The 23,084-nt window shown below is 46.3% G+C and overlaps 2 protein-coding genes and 1 long non-coding RNA gene across 3 annotated transcripts in view; 2 read left to right on the top strand and 1 right to left on the bottom strand.

The window, feature by feature from the left end:
* LOC148042286 (SLAM family member 6-like) overlaps window positions 1-23,084 on the top strand; it is a 979,974-nt gene that overhangs the window by 221,717 nt on the left and 735,173 nt on the right. The window lies entirely within an intron of this gene.
* The window catches only part of LOC148042304 (uncharacterized), a 64,409-nt gene continuing 52,668 nt past the window's right edge, over window positions 11,344-23,084 (top strand). The window contains 1 exon segment of the mRNA XM_087702991.1: window positions 11,344-12,787. Coding sequence (XP_087559117.1) covers window positions 11,347-12,787 — 1,441 coding nt within the window. The 5' untranslated portion in view covers window positions 11,344-11,346.
* Window positions 15,824-21,937, bottom strand: LOC148042306 (uncharacterized). The gene is made up of 3 exons (XR_015695213.1): window positions 21,623-21,937; window positions 20,548-20,711; window positions 15,824-16,315 (listed from the first exon to the last, which is right to left on the bottom strand). It is a non-coding gene; the product is annotated as an uncharacterized LOC148042306 (long non-coding RNA).

Raw genomic sequence — 23,084 nt, 5'->3', positions numbered from 1 at the left:
GGAATCATCCTTCCAAGTCTTTATCCACACCTGGTCTCCCACTTCAATGGAATGTACTTTGAAGCTCAATGGAGGAGTCTGTATTAAATAGCCCGCTTTTCTGAAAGAATCAAAAGTCTGGGACAGTATTTGCAAGTATTGTATCAACCCTTTGTCTTTGCTAGGTAAATTCCCCATTCGTATCCCAGCATTCCTTAGTGGCATCCCAAATAACATTTCATAAGGTGAGATTCCCACATCCCTCCTGGGTTGTGTTCTTATTCTAAATAAAGCTATTGGCAAAGCTTTTGTCCAATTCATTCCTGTCTCCAAATACAATTTTGTCAACATTGTTTTAATCTTTCCATTCATATTTTCCCCCTTCCCACTAGAGGGCGGATGCCATGGACTGTGTAGGTCCCATTTTATTCCCAATACATTAGCCACTCCTTGAGTAATTTTTCCCGTGAAGTGTCTTCCCTGGTCACTATCAACTCTCTGAACAATCCCATACCTTGGTATAATATGTTCTAATAATAGTCTAACAACAGTTCTAGCAGTTTCATCAAAACAAGGGTAGGCTTCTAACCATCCTGTCAGATGATCTATAATAACCAACAAATATTTATATCTTCCCACTTGTGGCATTTCAGTGAAGTCTATTTGTATATTTTGGAAAGGATAGAGCGCTAAAGGCCTCCCTCCCTTTTGTTTTTCCCTTACTTGATTTCTATTTACCCTTTGACAAATTATACATTTTTGAGTTACTTGTTGTGCTGCAGTATAGACTTTTACTCCTGCATATTTTTTTAATACTTCATCAATCAAAGCCTGAGTTCCCCAATGACTCCCCTCATGTAGTCTTTCAAAGATTTGTCTCATGAGGGAGTAATTGAGAATTTGTCTCCCATCTGGTAACCACCATTTTCCATCTTCATCTTTTGTTCCCCCTATCTGTTTAATTTTGTTTTCCTCTCATAAAAAATTGGTATCTCCTTCATTTCAAATACATGGGGAATCATAATCTTGATTTGTTCAACGACTTCATTCATACCAGCCTCTTTAGCTTCCTGGTCTGCCAACCTGTTTCCCTTTTTCTCAACCTCATCTCCTTTTTGGTGCGCTCTCAAATGCACTACAGCAATTTTATGGGGCAAAACAAGGGCTGATAACACCTCCTCTATTAGTTGCTGGTGTATCAGGTCCTTTCCCTGGCTTGTCACATATCCTCTTTCCTTCCAAATCTTCCCAAAAGTTTGCACCACTCCAAACGCATATTTAGAGTCGGTGTAAATCGTTAAATTTGATTTTTCCCCCAATATGAGAGCTCTTTTCAAGGCATACAATTCGGCTGCCTGTGCAGACCAATGGTTTGGCAATCTCCCCCCTTCCAGAAGAGCCCATGTGCCCTCCTGGATTATAGCATATCCATTTTGTCTTTTCCCTTCTACCACTCGTGAAGAACCATCAATATACCATCTTTCTCCTTTTTCCAAAGGGGTATCCTGTAAATCTGGCCTGATTTTTGTTTCTAAATCTACTATTTCACTACACCAGTGTTCAATTTCTTCACTTTCAGATGAACTGGTTTTATTGAGGAATTGTGCTGGATTCAATGCTGAGTCAGTTGTCAGAACTAGGTCAGCATGATCCAGTAACATTCCCTCATATTTCAACAACCTTGAATCAGTCAACCACCTCCCAGCTTTTTGTCTTAACAATGTTCTCACTTGATGTGGGCTGCTTACAATTAGCGCCCCTCCCATTGTGATTTTCTCACTCTTCTTTACTAATAACGCTACTGCTGCTATTGCTTGTATACATGTGGGCCATCCTTGAGCTACAGGATCAAGGTTTTCGGACAAATATGCTACTGGTTTCTTTTGCCCTGCCCAACTTTGTGTCAAAATTCCCAGGGCTGTCCCTCCTTCCACTGACGCAAAAAGGTGAAACGGTTTCTCTAAATTGGGAAGACTTAAGACTGGGGCACTGACTAACAAGTGCTTAAGTCTCTGAAAGTCCTCATCCAACCCCTCGGTCCACCCAATTTTAAATGGTTTTGTTTGAGTTAACTGTTCATATAATCCTTTTGTCCATTTGGCATAATCCTCTATCCATAACCTACAATATTCAATCAATCCTAAAAACTTTCTCAACTCTTTTTGCGTTTTAGGCCTTGGTTGTTCTATAATCCCTTGAATTCTTTCAGCACTGATCTTCCTTGAGCCCTGACTAATTAAATGTCCCAAATATTTTACTTCTTGTTCTACGAACTGAAGTTTTCCCTTACTTACTCTCAGACCCTGTTGGGCCAAAAAGTTTAGTAAGGCTATTGTTCCTTCCTCGGTATCTATTTTCTTCTTGCCTGACACTAAGAGATCATCTACATATTGGATCATGTTTATTCCTTTTGGTAACTTGAACTTTTCTAAGGTCTGTTCTAATACTTGTCCGAACAAATTTGGAGATTCTGTAAATCCTTGAGGTAACACTGTCCATTGATACTGCTGTTTCCTCCCAGTGAAAGGATTCTCCCACTCAAATGCAAATAGAGCCCTACTGTCTTTGTCCAAAGGACAGGACCAAAAAGCGTCTTTTAAATCTATTACACTAAACCAGCGGTGTTCTACAGGTATTTTGCTCAAAATAGTATAAGGATTTGGGCCTACCGGATGTCTGGTTTCCACTATTTTATTTAAAAGTCTCAGGTCCTGCACCATCCTGTAAGTACCATCTGGTTTTCTCACAGGCAATATAGGGGTATTGTAAGGTGACATAGTCCCTTCCAACAACCCGTCTTTCACCAACTGATCTATCACTGGTTGGAGACCTTTTCTTCCTTCCATCGAAATATTATACTGTCTTTGGCTTACTATCTCACTATTGGGTTTCAATTTTATCTTTAGAGGCTCTATCTCTAATCCATCTCTATTTCCCAGTTGCACCCAAACTAAAGGATCAATCTTTTGCTCTTTCTCTTCTGTTAAAACATAAACTGTTTCACTTTTGTCAAAACTTATTGTAAGTCCTAATGCAGACATCAGATCTCTTCCCATGATGTTAATTCCTGCTTCAGGCACATACAATAATTTTAGAGTCCGGATCTCATTTTTCCCATATCTTATTTTCACTGGTTCTAACTGCTTCACATTAAAAGCTTCCCCTTTTACCCCACTAACTTTGATTTTTGTCTGATTATCAATTTTACCTTCCCTTGGCATCACGCACACAGAGGTGCGAGATGCTCCGGTGTCCACTAAGAAGGTATATTCCTGGGTTCCCACCTCCAAATTTATCAAGGGCTCCCGGCGGGAACTCCTAATGAAGGGCCCCTGACCTCCCTAATAGATATCTTCATCTTCCTCCATCAATCGGTTAATTTGCTCCTCCCCGGCCAGAGCGGGGCATTCTCTCTTAAAATGTCCTGCCTTGCCGCAATGGAAGCAAGTCCCTTTTTCTCCTAGTGTTCCTCCTCTCATCATTCCTCGGATAACTCCGCCTCTACCTCTCATTCCGGACATCCCTGGCCTAACTCTAAATCCGGTGTTGCCTCTCCCTTGTCCACGTGACACCCAGCCCCACCCTCTTCCTCGCTCGGGCTGTGCCTGTATAGCCTCCTTTACTGCGATCGCCATCATTTGGCTTGTCCTCTGTCCGTCCCTTCTCACTTTGTCCTCTTCCCTATTCACATATATTTTCTGTGCTTCCCTTAACAAAACTTCTAAAGATTCTGTAGTCCAATTCTCTCTCTTTTGTAATTTCTTGGCAATGTCTGGCCATGCCTTAGTTACAAACTGAATTTTAACTATCTGCACATTTAGGGCATCGTCAGGATTCGCCCCAGCATACTTCCGCATTCCGTCCTTAAGACGTTGCAAGAACGTAGCTGGTGCTTCTTTCTTTTCCTGCTCTATATTTATAGCTTTAGTCATGTTCTGAGTTTTTGGTATTGCTTCTTTCATTCCTTTTATAATTATTAATCTTAAATCTTGCATGTTTCTTCTTCCCTCTGCTTCATTATTATTCCAGTTTGGTCTTACTAGGGGGTACTTAGCATCTCCTCTGTCTTGATTTCCTCCCGCCACCACAGGGTTCTCTCGTTCCCACACCGCCATCGCAGCTACTCTGAATAAGTTTCTCTCTTCGGGGCTAAACAAGATACCCATTATATTTTGCATTTTTTTCCCAAGTATAGATGTTGGGTCCTAATAGAGAGTCCAATTGATCACTAGCTGTTAATGGATCCTCAATGAAGCTTTTCATTTCCTTTTTAAATGTACGAACCTCCGATGCCCTTAGCGGTTCTTGTACATATGTTATAATTGGGGCCCCTTGGGCATTTACTCCATTCGGGGTCTCTCTTAGAGGAAATTGCTTAACTTGTTCCTCTTCATCTAGTTGGCTCATTAAATTCTCCCTTGCACTATCTAGTTTGTCCCTTGAACATCCTGTTTTCTCGTCAACCCCCGGAGTGTATGGCGTTAGAAAAGGGGTTGGCGGAGTGGGGCAATTAGGAGTCCAAACTGGGTTTTCCCCTCCCTGTGGACTTAATACGGGCATCGGGGGACCGGACCACTGCCCTGGGGTGAGTTGGCTTATTCCTCCCGGCATTTCAGGATATAATGGGGGAGTTACTACATTGGCCGGGTGTGGTGGATTTTGGATATGAATCGGATTATACGGAGGAGGAATATTTTTCAACAAATCCCGTTTTGGGGGTTTCTTCCTCTTCTTCCTGTTCTCCGGGTTTCACCATCAGAATACGTTCTGGTGGCCAAAGATCCGGATTCCAGAGCAGGGCATAATCCAACTCATTGTCCAAACTTTTACACTTTTTCTGTTTCACGTAATCATACAGATTACGGCATTTAAAGAAATTCATAGAGCCGTCCCGCGGCCACTCCACATTATCGTCTTCCCACCATATAAAACAACATAAATTTACCATATCTTCTTTAGTCAATCCTAATCTCAAAATCTCCCGATTATAAGGTGGGGATCCCCATCCGGCCAGCATTTGGCCCAATGGGCCGTTCGGGTCAATTTTAAGCTTAGGATTCTTTCTAATTTTCTTTACACACTGTGTTCCTTTCTCAGCTGAACTTGTATTTCCCCCCATCTCTTATATGGGTAGGTAGCCTTTCCTTGAGTATGTGCGCCTATGTTCCTCCCAGTAACTCTTTTCAATTCCACACGTCACCGTCTCCGGATATTCACAATATCCCCATCACTCACTCCGTCCTGCGGACCTCCCCTGAGATCCCTCAAAAGGACTTCCACCCGGCCCCGTTGCTAGTTCTCACATTCACATACTCTAACCCTGACCGCCCTGGGTCTTGTGTTCTGGTGTTTTCAAAACCAGTACTCACCAGGGTCTGCGCGCAGATGTTACCCGGTCTGTCTTCAGGCTTGCTCCGCACTTTATTCACTCTCCTCCTACTGCTCGTCTATCGCACAATTTTTACGGGCTTCCAAGAGCTACGCAGTCCTCTGGGTGGTTCCCCTCCTTTCAAAAAGAAAAGGGGTGCACCTGAGGAGGAACTCTCAGAGTCCCAACGCAGATTGGATCCCGGACACGAGCCCCCAATTTATTTGCAGAGTTTCTGACAAGAAATCCAAAGACGAGGTTCGGAGTAGAAGAATAAAGTTTCTTTTATTGAAAATCTCTCTGGATCAACGGTTTGCAAAGCGTGGTGGACTCCTCATGTACTTCCCAAAGTTACAAGAAAGAGCCACACCCACTACAAAGGCGAGGCAGCAGTTATACCCTCCCATATCAGCTAGCCTGATCGGGGCGGTTACAAACCAATCAGCAACAATAATGCCCTAACTATTACCTTATATAGAATTATGACGTTTAACCAATCAACTTCTAACATTATATTTCTTTAACCAATCAAATGATTACACATTTTCTTTTCTAAAACTCCCTCTTTGGCTCCCTCTAGTGGTCATACAAAATATTAATTCTTTTTCAATTTATTCCATCAGCTACCCAAATTTATTTGGACAAATGAGAAACAATTGGTGAGTTTTTGGGGATTCTTTTAGAGAAAAGCTACCCAAATTTATTTGGACAAATGAGAAAAAATTGGTGAGTTTTGGGGGATTCTTTTAGATAAAAGCTACCCAAGTTTATTTGGGCAAATGAGAAAAAATAGGTGAGTATTTTGGGATTCTTTTAGAGAAAAGCTACCCAAATTTATTTGCACAAATGAGAAACAATTGGTGAGTTTTGGGGGATTCTTTTAGAGAAAAGCTACCCAAATTTATTTGGACAAATGAGAAACAATTGGTGAGTTTTGGGGGATTCTTTTAGATAAAAGCTACCCAAATTTATTTGAACAAATGAGAAAAAATAGGTACCTGAAATTACTTTGGAGAAAAGAGAAGGAGGAGGTGAGTATGTGGGGATTCCTTTTCAGAAAATTTACCCAAGTTAACTTGGAGAAATGGGAAGGAGGAGGGGAGTATGATTGGGATTCCTTTTCAGGAAAGGTACCCCACATTAATTTGGACCAATGAGAAGGAATAGTTGAGTATTTGGGGATTCTTTTACAGAAAAGCTACCCAAATTTATTTGGACAAATGAGAAAAAATAGGTACCTGAAATTACTTTGGAGAAAAGAGAAGGAGGAGGTGAGTATGTGGGGATTCCTTTTCAGAAAATTTACCCAAGTTAACTTGGAGAAATGGGAAGGAGGAGGGGAGTATGATCGGGATTCCTTTTCAGGAAAGGTACCCCACATTAATTTGGACCAATGAGAAGGAATAGTTGAGTATTTGGGGATTCTTTTACAGAAAAGCTACCCAAATTTATTTGGACAAATGAGAAAAAATTGGTGAGTATTTGGGGATACTTTTACAGAAAAGCTACTCAAATTAGATTGAACAAATGAGAAGGAATAGGTGAGTATTTTGGGACGCCTTTTCAGAAAATGTACCCAAAATTAATTTGGAGAAATGAGAAAAAATTGGTCAGTATGTGGAGATTCCTTTAGAGAAAAGATGCAAAAAAAATCACCTCCAATCCTTTGGCCTTCCCGTAATAATGCATGAATGACCAATAATATTGATTGGTTATCAAGATTTCAGCCCCCCCCCCAAACCCTTACGCTTGTTATGTTCAACAGCTCAATGTCACCTCACCTGTTTTTCACCCCAGATCACAGGTATCTTGCAAGGTGTGCCAGATGTGGGGGTTTTGGGGTTTTTCTTTCAAGGAAGCTATTCTTGTTCCTAATATCCTGGTTAGTGGTTTTAAGGTGCTAACTTTTGTCTCACTGTCAATATGCAGCCCCCCCTTCCTCATAAGTAAGAAACAGTTTTATCTGAGGCAGCTTCCCAGTGACCCCCCCTCTCTTTCCATAGAGAAAAGTAAAAGTTTAAAACTATTTTCCGAGATAGGAACCCCCCCCCCTCCAAACTCCCTCCACTCTCTCTGAAGTGAGAGAGACAGGAAAGGAGCAAAGCTCTTAATTGTCAAGGCAAAGAAATGGAGACAAGAGAAAATGTTTTATCAGCATTCATATTCCTCACTCTCCTGTCCATTCAATCCCCACCTGGGTCCCATCTCCACATGGGACCCTTCCTCTCATCCCCAGGGCCTCATCTGACATCCATTCCATCCTCTGAGTCTTCCCACCCACAACTTCTGAAGGGAAGCCGTTGCATTCATGAATGGAACATGGCATGTTTGGATTGCTCTCAAGGTGCCCCAGAGCCTGAAGGGAGGTGAGATCCAAGAAGAAAAGGACCCTCCAGCCCCCATCTGGCTCAGCCCCCCATTGAATTGCCCCACAGTTTCAGGAATACGTCTGTTCTAGCAGGAAGCTTTCTGCCCACCTGGAAACCCACCCCAAAGTCTGGCCGGAGGGACGAGTCCAAGCCTCCCCCCCCCACTCCTCAGTCCCCTCTGGAGGACTCTGCTGGTCACTTGGGCCTCTGGAGGGGCCACTGCCCAAGGGAGTCGCCCCATGGCCTCCTTGGCTTGGCCTGTGAAGGATCTGGCAGGACTTCCTGGGAGGACTCAGAAGCTTCCATTCCAGGATGCACCATTGACTCAACTGTGGGCTGAATCCCCTTGGATGGACAGGCCGGAATGGGTCAGGAAGGAGGCCCACGGGAAGGGCACGACACCCACCCACACGACACCCGAGGCAGGTTGGTAAGCAAGGAAGGAGCAGAAGGTGGGAGGTTTTCATGAAGAAGGAACTCTTGGGATGATGACGACTCCTGCCTTGGGCAATTGGTGGACTAGAAGACCTCCAAGGTCCCTTCCAGCCCTAGATTCTATGATCTTGGGCCTGGGGGTGGACTAGAAGACCTCCAAGGTCCCTTCCAGACCTACAATTCTATGATTCTATGACAAGCTTGAGCAGGCAGATGGACTAGAAGAGCTCCAAGGTCCCTTCCAGCCCTAGATTCTATGATTCTATGATCTTGGGCATGGGGTGGACTAGAAGACCTCCAAGGTCCCTTCCAGCCCTACAATTCTGATTCTATGATCTTGGGCATGGGCATGGGGGTGGACTAGAAGACCTCCAAGGTCCCGTCCAGCCCTACAATTCTATGATTCTATGACATGCTTGAGCAGGCGGATGGACTAGAAGACCTCCAAGGTCCCTTCCAGCCCTACAATTCTATGATTCCAACTCGCTGGTTTAAGAATTTCTTCTGACTGAGCTTCTGCTCCAGATGTGAAACACGGAGGAGGAAGCAGAACCTTCCACACAGGCAATCCACAACTTATGGCCACTTTGGTAACAACTGTTCACAGTTACGACTGCACTAAAAAAACGAACCTGGAGAGTTTTATAACATTTAAATGTTCAATATATTGTAATAATAAACTTAGGGAAATAATGTTAATATGAATGTGAAAGAATTTGCCAAAAGATGTTGGTACCCAGACGACCCGCGGCAGAAGGAAAGGTGGAATGTTTCTTTTTGTAATTGAAAAAAGAAAATATTTATAAAAAAAGCAGACCTTACAACCAATATGCTTTTTTGAATTCTTTCTTAATTTCTTTCCTTCTTTCCTTCCTTTCTTCCGTCCCTTCTTTCTTTGTGTGTGTGTTTGTGTGGGTTGGTGAACAGGAGCCACTTTAGTCGTGTAAGCCCAATTCTAGGCACACTGTGTTCGTCTCCAGGTTGTTTCTGGGTGCAAATGAAGGCTGGAGACTCTGATTTGCAGATCTAATGACTCCGAGGCCTTTATTTCAGAAAACTCTCCTTTAGGTATCATTTAATGATTGAATTTCTTGGTTTTGCTCTTGAGTTTTCCATAGTCAACAAAGTGACCAACAAAATATTTTTTTTCTATCTATTAGATTTGCCCCTTTTTCAGATTTCTCCTTTACGCTTTCCAAGAAATTATGGACAGGGAACATTATACATTTGCACTTTATTTGTTCATTGCATGTTAAAGAAGAAGAATTATTCAAGTACATATACATAAATATCGTAATGGAGCTTGCCAACAAGGTCATAACTAGGGACGGTCATAAAGAGGGTTGGTCACCTGACCAACCAGAACGTTACTGGGATATTTTAAAGGGCTTTGCTGATGGGTCCCCAGCCAAGGGGGCAGTTTGAGACAGAGGCACGTGGGGCCACGTTTCCCACCTTAGAAAGTATATTTCTGATTTATGAAGCCCCAATGTGGAAGCGGTTTGCCTTTGCTTCTTCCAGGCAGAGTGGAGATCTCTTTGTGGTCTCCTGTCCCTTCCACAGCCAATTGGGCCCATTTCAATTAGAGGCCAGCTGGCAGCTGCCACTCACGGGACACGCTTGGCATGGGATGACCATTCCCAGGATCCTCAACCGGCCTTGGGGCAAAACAGGCCACTGCAGCCCCTGAGCATGTACAGAGTTTATTTGCGCCCCCTGTTCCCAGCCCGCCTTCTCCGGTCGTAGCCATGCTTTGTCCGGAGCTGGGGGGCCTTTTTGGTCTCCTCGGCTGGGACGTCCAGCGGCTCTTGTGCCACGGGGGGCCTCGGGGTCTCCTCTGCTGCAGGGTTGGGGGTCCCTGTGGCCAGAGGGCCTCCTCAATCGCAGGAGATCCGGTCTAGAGGACCCACCGAAGCAGAGCAACTGCAGGAGCCTCTCCAGCTCCTTCTCCAGGGGGCCCAGAGCTCCCCCCGCGGCTGGTCTCCCCCCTTCTCAGCCCCAAAGGGAGGAGGGGTCCTTCCCCCCCCTGCAGGAAAGGGTGGGGGATCCCCTCCTGGGATCCGCTTCTTCCCCCCCCCTTGGGATCCCTGGCTTTCCAGTGGATCCCCCCGTCCCTCCTCGCCTCCCAATGGCCTCCCGGGATCCCCTCGGGCTGAGCTCCGTCCCTTCCAGGGATCCCTTCTGCTGCTTGGCTCCTGGCCCGGCGGTTCTCCTCCTGGGGGTGGCAGGGCCTTTTCCCAGGGGTCGCCCGAGACCCCCGGGGGGAGCCTGGAAGGCTTCGGAGCCTGCGTGCTGCGTCTCCCTGGCAGGAGAAGCCAGGGAAGGGAGGAGGCGGGGCTTCCCTTCTGAGCCTCCCCTTCAGCTCCCCGGGCGAAGCTCCGCCGCCCCCGCCAGGAGCCTCCCGCGCCCAAAGGAGCCGCCCGAAGGGAGGGAGGCTCCTCCCACCGAAGCCCCGCCCTCCCTCCTCCTGTCCGAGTGGCTGGCTGTGGGCGGGGGGCGGGGCGGAAGGAGGGGCCGGAGTGGGGACAGACGCGCAAGCGCAGAGGACGCTGGGAAAGCAACTCCCTCCCAGGACGGCGCTCGGTGGGCGGAGCTACGGAGGCCGAGAGGGACCGTTGCTGAGGCAGAAAACCAGGCGCGGAGAATGAAATAAAAGAAAGGAACGTGGCGGCGAAGGGAAGGCTGGAGCCCAATTTGGCGCTTGGGGGTCACCGCCGCAGGAGGAACTGTGTTGAACGGCATCAGGAAGGCTGAGAACCGAACTGTTCTAGCGGGTCCCTTTCTCTCCTTCGGGGAACGACAAGGAGGAGGTGCCTGGGGAGGAGGAGGCGGGGCTTCGCAGGAAGGAGGGGCTGGGAAATGGAGCGCCTTCACTTTCCGAACCAGAGAGCTGACGGAAGGAGCGGTTCCCTTCGGAGGCGGAGGAACCGGAAGTAAGTAGAGGCTGCTGGGACGGAGGGGCAGCCTGGGAGGGTCTCCTTCGGGTCCTCGGGAGGGGAGGCCTCGGCCTGGGCCTCTCCTGCGGTGAGGGGGACGCCGCCGTGACCCGCCTCTCTTTCTCCCCTGCAGGAGGACGGAGGAGCCCGGCGGGGGAGGGAAGGAAGGAAGCGCCGCCCGAGAGGAGGAGGAGGAGAGCGGGACCCGCGGAGCAGCCCCCGGAGTCCTCGGCCGGGGGGCTCCGGAGCAGCAGGAGGGATGAGCCCAGCGGGAGGCCGGGAAAGGCGGCTGCCTGGAGTGCGATGCGGGGAGGAGGAAACGGGGGGAGACGCCGAGACGGGCCTGGAGGGCGGAGGGTCCTTCGGAAGATCCCGGAATCCCCAAAGGATCCAGGAGGAAGAAGAGAGATATCAGTGCCCGGAATGTGAAAAATTCTTCAAGAGAAATGAGTATCTTCGAAAGCATCTAAAGGTCCATTCAGGAGAAAAACCTCATAAATGTTTGGAGTGTGGAAAGAACTTCAGTCAGAGGAGCGACCTTTATGGACATCAAAGGATCCACACAGGAGAAAAACCTCATAAATGTCTGGAGTGTGGAAAGAGCTTCAGTCAGAGGAGCAGCCTTTATACACATCAAAGAATCCACACAGGAGAAAAACCTCATAAATGTCTGGAATGTGGAAAGAGCTTCAGTCAGAGGAGCGACCTTTATGCACATCAAAGGATCCACACAGGAGAAAAACCTCATAAATGTCTGGAGTGTGGAAAGAGCTTCAGCCTGGGGGACAAACTTTATAGACATCAAAGGATCCACACAGGAGAAAAACCTCATAAATGTCTGGAGTGTGGAAAGAGCTTCAGTCAGAGGAGCAGCCTTTATAGACATCAAAGGATCCACACAGGAGAAAAACCTCATAAATGCCTGGAGTGTGGAAAGAGCTTCAGCCTGGGGGACAAACTTTATAGACATCAAAGGATCCACACAGGAGAAAAACCTCATAAATGTCTGGAGTGTGGAAAGAGCTTCAGTCAGAGGAGCAGCCTTTATAGACATCAAAGGATCCACACAGGAGAAAAACCTCATAAATGCCTGGAGTGTGGAAAGAGCTTCAGCCTGAGGGACAAACTTTATAGACATCAGAGGATCCACACAGGAGAAAAACCTCATAAATGCCTGGAGTGTGGAAAGAGCTTCAGTGAGAGGAGCAACCTTTATACACATCAAAGGATCCACAAAGGAGAAAAACCTCATAAATGTCTGGAGTGTGGAAAGAGCTTCAGTCAGAGGAGCAGCCTTTATGCACATCAAAGGATCCACACAGGAGAAGAACCTCATAAATGTCTGGAGTGTGGAAAGAGCTTCAGTCAGAGGAGCGACCTTTATAGACATCAAAGGATCCACACAGGAGAAAAACCTCATAAATGTCTGGAGTGTGGAAAGAGCTTCAGTCAGAGGAGCAATCTTTATGCACATCAAAGGATCCACACAGGAGAAAAACCTCATAAATGTCTGGAGTGTGGAAAGAGCTTCAGTAAGAGAAGCAACCTTTATACACATCAAAGGATCCACACAGGAGAAAAACCTCATAAATGTCTGGAGAGTGGAAAGAGCTTCAGTGAGAGGAGCAACCTTTATACACATCAAAGGATCCACACAGGAGAAAAACCTCATAAATGTCTGGAGTGTGGAAAGAGCTTCAGTCAGAGGAGCGACCTTTATAGACATCAAAGGATCCACACAGGAGAAAAACCTCATAAATGTCTGGAGTGTGGAAAGAGCTTCAGTCAGAGGAGCCACCTTTATAAACATCAAAGGATCCACACAGGAGAAAAACCTCATAAATGCCTGGAGTGTGGAAAGAGCTTCACTGAGAGGAGCAGCCTTTATAGACATCAAAGGATCCATTCAGGAGAAAAACCTCCGGCCAGTCCCCACATTCAGGAAGGGGGAGGCCGAGGGTCCCTCCTGGGACTGCAGCCGTTCCCTCCCTCCGGGGTCCTCCCCTAGGCAAGGTGGGTTGGGAGGTCTGGGGGGGCAGCCAGGCGAGCAAAAGCTGAAGGGGCCACAGAGTTTTCTGCTCTTTTAATGTTCCCCTCGTTTTGCACTGAAGACCTCAGCTAATCTGATGCTGGAGCCCAGTGAGGCTTAGACCGATGGAGGAAGTTCCCTTCTCAGCTGACACAATAAGAACAAGTCAGCTGCAAGGGACCTTAGAGGTCTTCTAGCCCAACCCTCTGCTCAAGCAGCAGATCTCATCCCGAAGGTGCTTTTTCAGGAGGCAACTGGATTTTCTTTGCGTTCACTTCTCACCCAAGAAATGTCCTCCGTTAATAGGACAGAGCAGAAGGGAATTCTTTATTGGCCAAGTGTGATTGGACACACAAGGAATTTGTCTTTGGTGCATCGCCTCTCACAGTGTACCTGAAGTAAAATAAAAGGCATCCATCAACATACAACACTCGGTGATAGTAGTAAGTTACTAATAAGCAATCAAATCATACTAAGAAAGAAACAGAACCATCTAAATTGTAAAGATACAAGCAACATAGTCATAAGTGGGGAGAGACAGTTACCGAGAAGAGTAAGAAGAAGATAGTAATGCAGTCTTAGGAGGAGGTGTGGGAATTTGTTGTTGAGCAGAGTGATGGCAGGTGGGGGAAACCTGTTCTTGTGTCTAGTTGTCTTGGTGTGCAGTGCCCTATACACCCCAGAGACATTAAGCATGGTAGTCAGCCAGCCCCTCCCCACTTTAGCTGCCTTACCAGCCCCTCCCTCCCCACATCCACCTGCTCCTCCTTTCCAAAAACTGCAGCAGTGGGGGGAAATCCCCTCCAATACTGCCCCCTTCCTGGTTGCAGTTTTCAACCTTTTTGAGCCCTTGGAAACCGTGTGTGTTTGTGTGTGTGTGTGTTTTTCCTCCTACACCCTCTCCCTCTTTGGAAGGGACTCCTGTTGCGGCTGCTGCCTGTGCCACTGTGCCCTGCGACATAGCCCTCCTCCCTGGGTTGGCTCTTCGTTGAGCCATTGGGAGCTTTGGATTTTCATACAGTGTTTTGCCCATCTTCTTCCCCGTTTTATTGTCCTCTCTTGTAAGCCACCCAGAGTCATTGGCAGTTGGGCTCCCCTTTGCTTCTCTCAAACTCTCCCCAATTCAGGCAATCAAGTTCTTTTCGGCTCCACACCAAACTTAGTGCCTGAGTTTGGAGAGTAAGATATGAAAATCCTGCGTGGCTTCATGATGCTGAAGCCCCAAGGACATGACCCTCTTTTGCCCATCTTCCAAATGTTGAGGGCTCCAGCAGCTGAAGATCCAGAAAGAATCCAACTTGAAGAATATCAACATTGCATGATTTCCTGTTTCTTTTTTCTCCCAACAATGAGATACTGATTTCTATTTGGAAATTCACCAGCAGGAGATTCTCCTCCTTAGCTCCTCTTTAACTGCAGACGGTCTCCTTTTGGGCATGAATTCCAAATTCAGATATCCAGGAAGAAAATGTATCCACGCAGTTGCTGTTTAAAGACACACTTGTGTTGTCCCCAATTCGGGTCTGAGCCTGGTGTGGAAGCCAATGATGGACCCAGACAGGAGGGGCAGGTTTTCTGATTGCTTTTTATTGGAGGACTCCAAGGAAAAAGGTTCCTGGTCAAAAGGCCAAGAACAAAGGATTAAGAAAGCTTTATACATTTTCACTAAAGGAGAAGGCGGGACAAGGTGAAATAATAAGAAATATCCTCTAAAAAACACTTTAGCAATAATTCTACCATTTGTTCTGTTGGTCTCTAGCTGTGCCATTCCTAAGCCTTGGCTAACGAAGGCCCCAGGAGTTCTCTAACAGGCGTTTCATTGGCTGCCGGCCATCTCTATTCCTAACTTTTAGCTGAGCTCTGCAAGTTGTCTAATTCTCCTTACTTTTATCAACTTTCTACCTACCCATAATTGCTGCAAGCTTTACACATGCATATTTCCTGTTGATAAGCATTCTTTGTTCTTGTGAGACAGACAGAGCCCCACACCCCAATTCCAGTCTTCCTGCTTTACTTTCAAGTGTGTGCTATGACCTTGCTTTAGCCCCCAGCCCATCATCCCCCCCCCTTTGAATCTGAAAATGATCTCATTTTCCAAGGTTCACCCAACAGCAATATCCCTGTACTGGGAGACCTGGTAGTTTATTTACAGGTGGGGAGGCAAAGGAGAAGGCATTGTAATGCACAACAGGTGATTAAGAGAACAATTACTTTGCCTCCCAGGGTCATTATTAGGTACTTAACCAGTGAAATCAGGCAACCCTCCTGTCAGTCAATGCCACTTCTCTTTCCATTCCTCCATGGGGGAGGGGGGGGTTGCAGCTCTCTTTGTGATGTGTGTAGTTCAGCTGTGGAATTCCAGGATTTCTCCAGAATCTGCACCCAGCATTGTTGTCCAAGTAGTGCACACCCATCTCCTTAGGATGCCAATATCATATCTAGAGCTATTCTATTCTGAACTGTCATTGTCCAAATGGCTTCTTGTTCTTTTGCTGCAGCAATAAAAAAACTCCCCAGTCTCCTTGGCTAGGATTTCCTCCATCGCTTGTATGTGATACAAAGCATTATTGAGGGACCAGAGTCCACAGAGCAAAGAAAGGGGTTCAGGTACTTTCTGAATTGTTCAAGATTCCTGTGGCTTCCAATCTTCCTTTCAGGTAAAGTGGGCATAACTTAGGTACCCACCTGTATGGGAAGAGCACAGATACATAACAAAATCATGTGGTCTCATCCCAAAGGTTGTTAAGTTTATTTGTCTTAATATCTTAGCCTTCATACACACAGACGCACCAATCAGCTAGTGGTAATAATTGGGTAACTCCTAGCGTGGGTAGCTACAAACACCTTTTGGGGAAATGTTCTAATTGAGAAAACACCTACGGGAGATGGCAGTTCTCCTCTCACACAACTATGGTTCCGGAGGCTTTTGGTTCCAGAACAATAACTTCAGTCCCAGTTCTGCTACTGAGAAAGTCACAGGCTGCACAGTCCAGGAATCCGGACGGGCAGATCGTGGGTATTTCTTCACTCTGGAAGTGATCAATCCAAGATGCCAGGCCTTCCACTTTTAGGGCTGTATGGGTGGTCTGAAGCCCTTGAAAGGGTCCCTTCCACTGCTGATCCAAGGAGGTTGTTGGTCCCCGCGTCTTTACAAGCGTCCCGTCTGCAGGCTGAAACGGATGCCCTGGGTGATCTAGTCCTGCAGATAACGAATTTTGTTACAAAGGAATCCTTAGAGGTGCATCTGGTAGAATAACTTTGCTCTCTACCCGCCACCCATCGTTCCCCTCCTTGCCTCCGATAAACCTGGCCCATGCCCTGTCCCTGGGTGTATAAGAGGCCAAGGAACGGTATGGAAGGAGACATGGGAATTCGGGTAGCTGTTCCATCAGAGCGTCGTAGGGCAGCTTCCTTAGCAGCCCTATCTGCAGCCCGGTTCCCTTTCGCGTAAAGGGTGTCTTCCTTAGAATGCCCCTTGACATGTATGACTGCTACTTCTTTTGGCTGCTTCCAACAATTCTAAAATTTGTGGACCATACTTAATAGTTGACCCCTTTGCATTTAACAATCCTCTTTCCTTCCATAAAGCTCCATGGGTGTGCAAGATTCCAAAGAAACGTTTGCTATCTGTGTAAATATTTACTGTTAGTCCTACAGCCAGCTGTAAGGCTCTAGTTAAAGCTACCAGCTCAGCCAGCTGAGCAGAAGTCTTTACTGGTAGTGATTCGGCTTCCATAACTTCCCACAGTGGGACCACTGCGTATCCCGCCTTTCTCAGACCTTCCATCATAAAGCTACCACCATCTGTAAACCATTCACAGTCAGCATTTGGGAGAGGCTGAGCACTAAGATTGGGTCTACTGGCATATACAGACTCCACCAGCTGTACGCAATCCTGATGTAATTCAGTATCCACCTGGGGCAAGAGTGTAGCTGGATTGAGGGTATTGCACACCTCTAATTGAATGGCCGGGGAGTCAAGCAGGATAGTCCGATACTTGGCTTGGCGGCCCCCAGTCATCCAAAAGGCCCCCTTCGCTTCCATAATCTCCTGAACCCCATGTGGGACGTTGACTATTAGATGTTCTCCCGGTGTTAACTTTTGGGCTTCCTCAACCAGCAGGGCAGTTGCTGCCCTCAGACATCCAGGCCCTCCCAACGCCCCCCTCCCATATCTATTTGCTTACTATAATATGGCCCAGGCCTTTGCCATGAGCCTAGTTTCCGGGTGAGAACTCTTGCAGCAATGCCTTCCCACTCATGTGCGAAGAGGGTGAAAGCTCGAGTGGGGTCCGGAAGCCCCAGTGCTCTCACAAGCTCACACTTTATTTGTGTGAATGCATGTTGGCGTTCTCCAGTCCATTCAAATATTTTCCCATCCCCTTTGACAGCCTCATAAAGGGGCTTGACAGTAAATCAAAAATTAGGAATCCAAACTCTACCAAAACCAGCCTTCCCCAAGAATCCCAATTGTTTTCTATTAACAGAGGGCTTTCATAGATTGCTTCCCTCTTTAGGCTAACGGTTTTTGCTGTCCTGTAGAGATGCCAACCCCTAAGTTTTCACCTCCTGCTGTGCAATTTGGGCTTTTGTTGTTTCAGGCACATTATATAGGCCTTTCCTGAAGCCCCCCCAAAAGGTATCTCATCGGTAGTCCGAGGAACAATACATCTGTTAAGAACAGATCTTCTGGCTCCTGTATCTGTTTACATCTCATGTTTAGATCCCCCAATTGGGACTTCCGCAGAGGTGGGTTGGGGGAGCCACAGCTCCCTGCCCCTGGCCTCTTCCCCCTTCTTTTTCTGCTCGCATGGCTATAGCCACCAGGCACCCACTCTTCCAATATCCTTCTTTTCCGCATGTAGCACACTGGTAAGGTCCCACCTTTCCTCTTCCATGCTTTCGGGTTCCCTAAACTCCCACTCCTCTCCTCTCTCTTGTCCCCCTTCCTCCCACCTTTTCCTGCCTAAGGGCATCTGCTAGGAAGACAGCATTTCTGCCAGCCTTCTGGATTTCTTTCTCATTTCTTCCTACCCTCCAGGAGGCTATCTCAGCCAAGTCTTGACTTACTTGACTTAAGTCTTTAGCGTCGGTACGGCATCGCCAATCCCTTCGCTGTAGAGTCGCATGGATCCCGAATCAACGGAGTCCATGATTCTAGGCTAAATACTACTTGAGCTCGCTGGGCCCAAGAGACGACAGAGCCCCTTCTGTTGGAAAACGGTGGGCACCTCGAGAAGGCAGGGGTTGTCTTGATAACGAGAGGCTGTATTTTCCGCATCAATTATCCTTGCCCACAGCCAAGTCTGAAATGCCTTTCCATGGACCTCCTCCTACTTTCCGTAACTTTTCTTCTAATGCCCTCTGCTGACTTCCCTATAAAAATCATGTTCATCCTTTCCTGATTATCTGAAGCTTCAGGATCTAAATCAGGGTATTAGCTAAAATCCTGGTATATCCTTTCAAGAAAAGTCCTCAGGATTCCCGTCTTTCTTTTGCCTTATTTCATACACTTTTACCAGAGTCTTAATTTAGGGAACTCCATTTTTGGATTCCATATAAGATTGAGAATTCAGTAGCCTCGTGTTGTCCCCATCATCACCCAGATCCCATTCTGGCTCCGTGAGGGGGGGGAGGCATTCCCACCAGCTGTCATTCTCATTCTTCTCCGTTTTTTTAACTGCCGCTCCATTGCCTTCCCCCCCCCCCCCCAGCAGTCTGTTCCTCTGGTGTTAAAAGGACATCCGTCAATGTCTGAATGTCTGCCCAAGTGGGGCTATGCGTCCTTCTAGTAGATAAGCACAGAGAGTGCATTTTCTCTGGGTCTTCCCTATAACTGGGGTTTTGTTGCTTCCACTTATAAAGGTCAGAAGTAGAAAATTGGGTGAAAACGAGCCCTCGACAGCATCTATTTCCTCCTCCTGCCACTATATTTTCTCCGAGTGAGCCAGCAGCATCTCTGGTTTTAGTTTTGAATGAGATTGGATTCCACAAGAGTCACTCGCGGATTACTTGTTCCTCAGCCTCCCCCCTTCCCTGGGGTCTCTATGTCTGGAGTATCCCATTCCATTAGTAAGTAGGGGATGGCAGACCAGTCTCCAAGTCCTCCAGTTTAACCAGAGGAGCACTGGGTTTCTTTGTAAGAAAGGGAATCAAAACATTTAACCCCTTTCACAGTCGGGGATAGGGACTCTACACACACAAGCATTGACACATCGGCATACTTACAGATTTATCCTCCATTCAAACTGCTTGCATAAAAATCCACCTACAAATATTTCCTTTCATACTTTCTCCAGGGAAACCAATCATTATCATTATTTTAGGGAGCTTTCACAAGCCCACGAGCTCCATTTTTTCCAAATCCCTTTTTAAAAGTAAAATAAGAAATAATAATAAGATCTTTTTCTTTATTGTTATTAGAGGGTCTTAGTCCTCCCCCAAGTCTTGGACACAACACATAAACACAGAAACACCACCTCCACACTCCTCTAACAGAAATGGACTATTGAGGTCAGACAGACATTCAGTGATGAGAAAAAGCCTTCCTTTGATCCCTATATCTAATCCTCCTCATATCTCAGATTGAGGCAAAATCCAACCCACTGGCAAATCTTTGGGCAGCTTCCCTGTTGGCGGATCTCTGCATCGCCCTTTGATTTTCAGAGCACTCAATCACTGTCAAAAGAGCTCTGAGGGCGGCTGTCAGTGCAGAAACACCCAGTCTTCCTGCTTTCCTTTCAAGTGTGTGCCATGCCTTTGCTTCAGCCGCCAGCCCATCACCCTCTTTTCATGTAGGGCCTGGCAGTTTCCTCCTGCAACTTTCTCCTGTCTGGATGATGCAACCCCCAGCTAATCCCCCAGGGTCAGAAGCTTTTATTTTTGAATCTATCATTCCCTGCAGTTGGACTGGAAGACCTCCAAAGTCCCTTCTTCCTCCTCCGTTATTCTGTGTGAAGGTGGGCATCCATGGGTCCTGGTTGTGTGTTGTGAAGGCCTCCGATGTGGTAAAGGAAGAACCAGGGGTGTGTTTGGGGGGAATTGTCCACCCCCCTGAATGAATCCAATCCAGGAGAAAGGGATGGAGGACGAGTGGATTACAAGAGAGTAAGGGAAAAGTAATGGTGACATCTGGAGAGCTAAGAATGAGAGGCTGCCTGCTGGGTGGAATCAGAAGCAGCTCTGACCTTTTCAAACAATTTGGTTCATTTATTATAATCCCACCTTTATTATTTTACAAGTAACTGAAGGCAGCAAGCACTCCTTCCTATTTTATTTTCCTCAGAAAAACAACCCTGTGAGGTGGACCGGCCTGCGAGAAAGGGCCCAGCTGGCTTTCATGCCATAAGTGGGATTAGAACTCACCTCTCCTGGTGATCAGCCCAATGTCACCCAGCCGGCTTTCACGGCCAAGGCAGAACTAGAACTCACCTGGTGCCATCGCCACTGCACCTTGTTCTTATGGCAAGGAATGAGGATCGGCCTGCTTGGTTCTGGTAATAAGAGAAGGTGGAGAGAAGACTATTTCGTGATAGACCCACAAAGCGATCTCTGGGGAAACCAGGCATGGAAGGAAAGGAGAGAAATCTGAATCACTGCAGGGAGAAAAAGCAGGAGTTTGAAATTAAAATGTATTATAATACATTGACAGTTGGAACAATTAATCAGTGGAACAGAAGTTGTGAATGCCCCAACACTGGAAGTCTTTAAGAAGATGTTGGATAGCCATTTGTCTGAAAAGGTATATGGGGTTTCCTGCCTAGGCAGGGGTTTGGACTAGAAGACCTCCAAGGTCCCTTCCAACTCTGCTCTTCTATTGTATTGTAAAAATTAATTATTTTAGTTGTCACTGGAGTTTGCATCCCAGCCAGTTCTCCCAACAGAGAACGGGTGGAAAGTGGCCCTTGGGAAGAAAAGGTGGGGGATTTGGAAACTGTTTGGGAGAGAAAGAAAAGAACAAGGTTGCAAAATGGATGAAAAACAAAATGTGGAACAGAGAATGAAGTGATAGACCGCATGGATAATAATAATGGCATATAATGGAATGAATAAGGCAAAAAAGGGAAATGAACAATATATATCTTGTAGAAAGAGGGAAAAAGCTGCAGAGAATGGAGTGAAAAATGCAAAGAAGCAAAAAAAAAAAATGGAGGGTGATTTTCCAAATTCAGTGGCTCCTCACCTCTTCCTTCATCCCCAGCTCCACCTTCCACACGAGAGTCTTAATTAAAAGCCAAACTAACGGCTGGGGAAACGCCCTGATGCAGGAGAGAAACAGGTGCCCCTTTAAATTCCCCCCCTTTCTAAAGCTCCAGATATTCCCCCGCAAAACAAAAAATCCCGCCTGCATTTAAGGTGCATCTCATGGCTGGGAAAACCCTTCAGAACAGCAGCAGCAGCAAAATACATTTCTCTCTGCCTCCAGAGCAGCTTCTGAAACGCAACCAGCTGAATTCCTTTCATCCTTCATTGCAACTATTTAAAAAAGCAGAGACGGAAGCCGTACCTGGTAGCCGGCAGGGATGCAGATCCGGGCTGGTGGGGGGTGGGGGCACAAGACAGCGGGGATGGCAACCGTCTCCCCAGGGCGAGAGGGAAGCCAGCCGGCTCTCGCCAGCCCTGCAAAGGAAACTCCCTCCGTTGTCCGAGGAGCCCATCCCTGTCCCCACCGCCTGCTAGTTACGCCGAGGGAACATCCCGGGGTTGCCATGGCGATGCTTTACCTCCAGCAGTGGTCCAGCCTCTGCCTCCCAGATCATCCCGGGCATCCCTCGGGCGGCTGGGCATCACCTGGCTCCTCTCCAGATGTGGCGCCCAGCAGAAGGACAGAGAAGGGCTCTCTTCCTCCTCCTCCTCCTCCTCCTCCTCCTCCTCCTCCTCCTCCTCCTCCGTATGAGGGGCTCGTCCCCGGGAAGACACGGCAGGCGCCTCACTAATTGTTCACCCGCCTCACGCCACATGGGCTGGCTGCCAGATGTTCCGCTCACACTGAAAAACAAGGCTCTCTGCTCAGCTTTTAGATTGTTAGACTGGCTAGAGAGAGACATGGCACCAACAGCCGGGGTCCTGGCATTTTGCAGGCAACCTGTCCTCTCACATTCCTTTGGAATGCAACCCATCACATTTGAATTAGATTTTGCCAATTATCCTATTAAAAGATAACCCTATTATTCTAAAATACGACTAACTCAATATTAAAAACTGTAAATATGTAATGCTGATAAATAATAGCAGTAATTGTTATTTAGTATGATTAAAATCAGTATTGATATATCAATATATCTATCAAAATTGACAATAAACACTAAAATAACAATACAAATATATAATGTGGAATATAAATGTAATAAATATATAAATGCAACATAAATGTAATAAAATAATTTATCATGAAACTCTCCCCCTTTAAAGTAGTAAGATCAATTAAATAGTCTAGCAAGTTTGGACAATATGCTATATGTTATGTTACTTAAGAATATATATACCTCAGAATCAGATACAACATCCACATCATTTCCAACTGAGTCAATAAAATCATATGCCATGCCAAAACTATTTTAAATAAAGATATGAAATTAATCAAGTATTGCATTTATTTTTCAAAATGAATGTACAATTTTTTTATTATTTAAGATTTGTACCCTATCTTTTCTAACTAACGTTAACTTTAAAAAGATGTTACATCAGACTACAATACAAGTAATTAAATGAAGACTAAAATAAGTGTTTTGGCATATTGAGCTTTTTATATTTCTTTCTTATATTGCTTCCTTAGTTGAGAACTTGCTCCTCAGCTTACTTACGCATTAACTGTTTGTTGCTTTTATGGTTTATTCATTCACTGCTCCATCTTCAGTTTTTTTCACAGGGGGCAGGGCTTCCTTCCTTCCTTCCTTTCTTCCTTCCTTTCTTCCTTTCTTCCTTTCTTCCTTCCCTCCACTCCTTTGGCCACCAATTTTGATCCAATT

The sequence above is a fragment of the Thamnophis sirtalis genome, unplaced genomic scaffold (assembly GCF_051295495.1).
Source record: "Thamnophis sirtalis isolate CommonGarterSnake01/CBP01778 unplaced genomic scaffold, rThaSir2_p1.2 scaffold_18, whole genome shotgun sequence".
NCBI classification, from domain to species: domain Eukaryota; kingdom Metazoa; phylum Chordata; class Lepidosauria; order Squamata; family Natricidae; genus Thamnophis; species Thamnophis sirtalis.
This window is presented reverse-complemented; position numbering and strand designations above follow the sequence as displayed.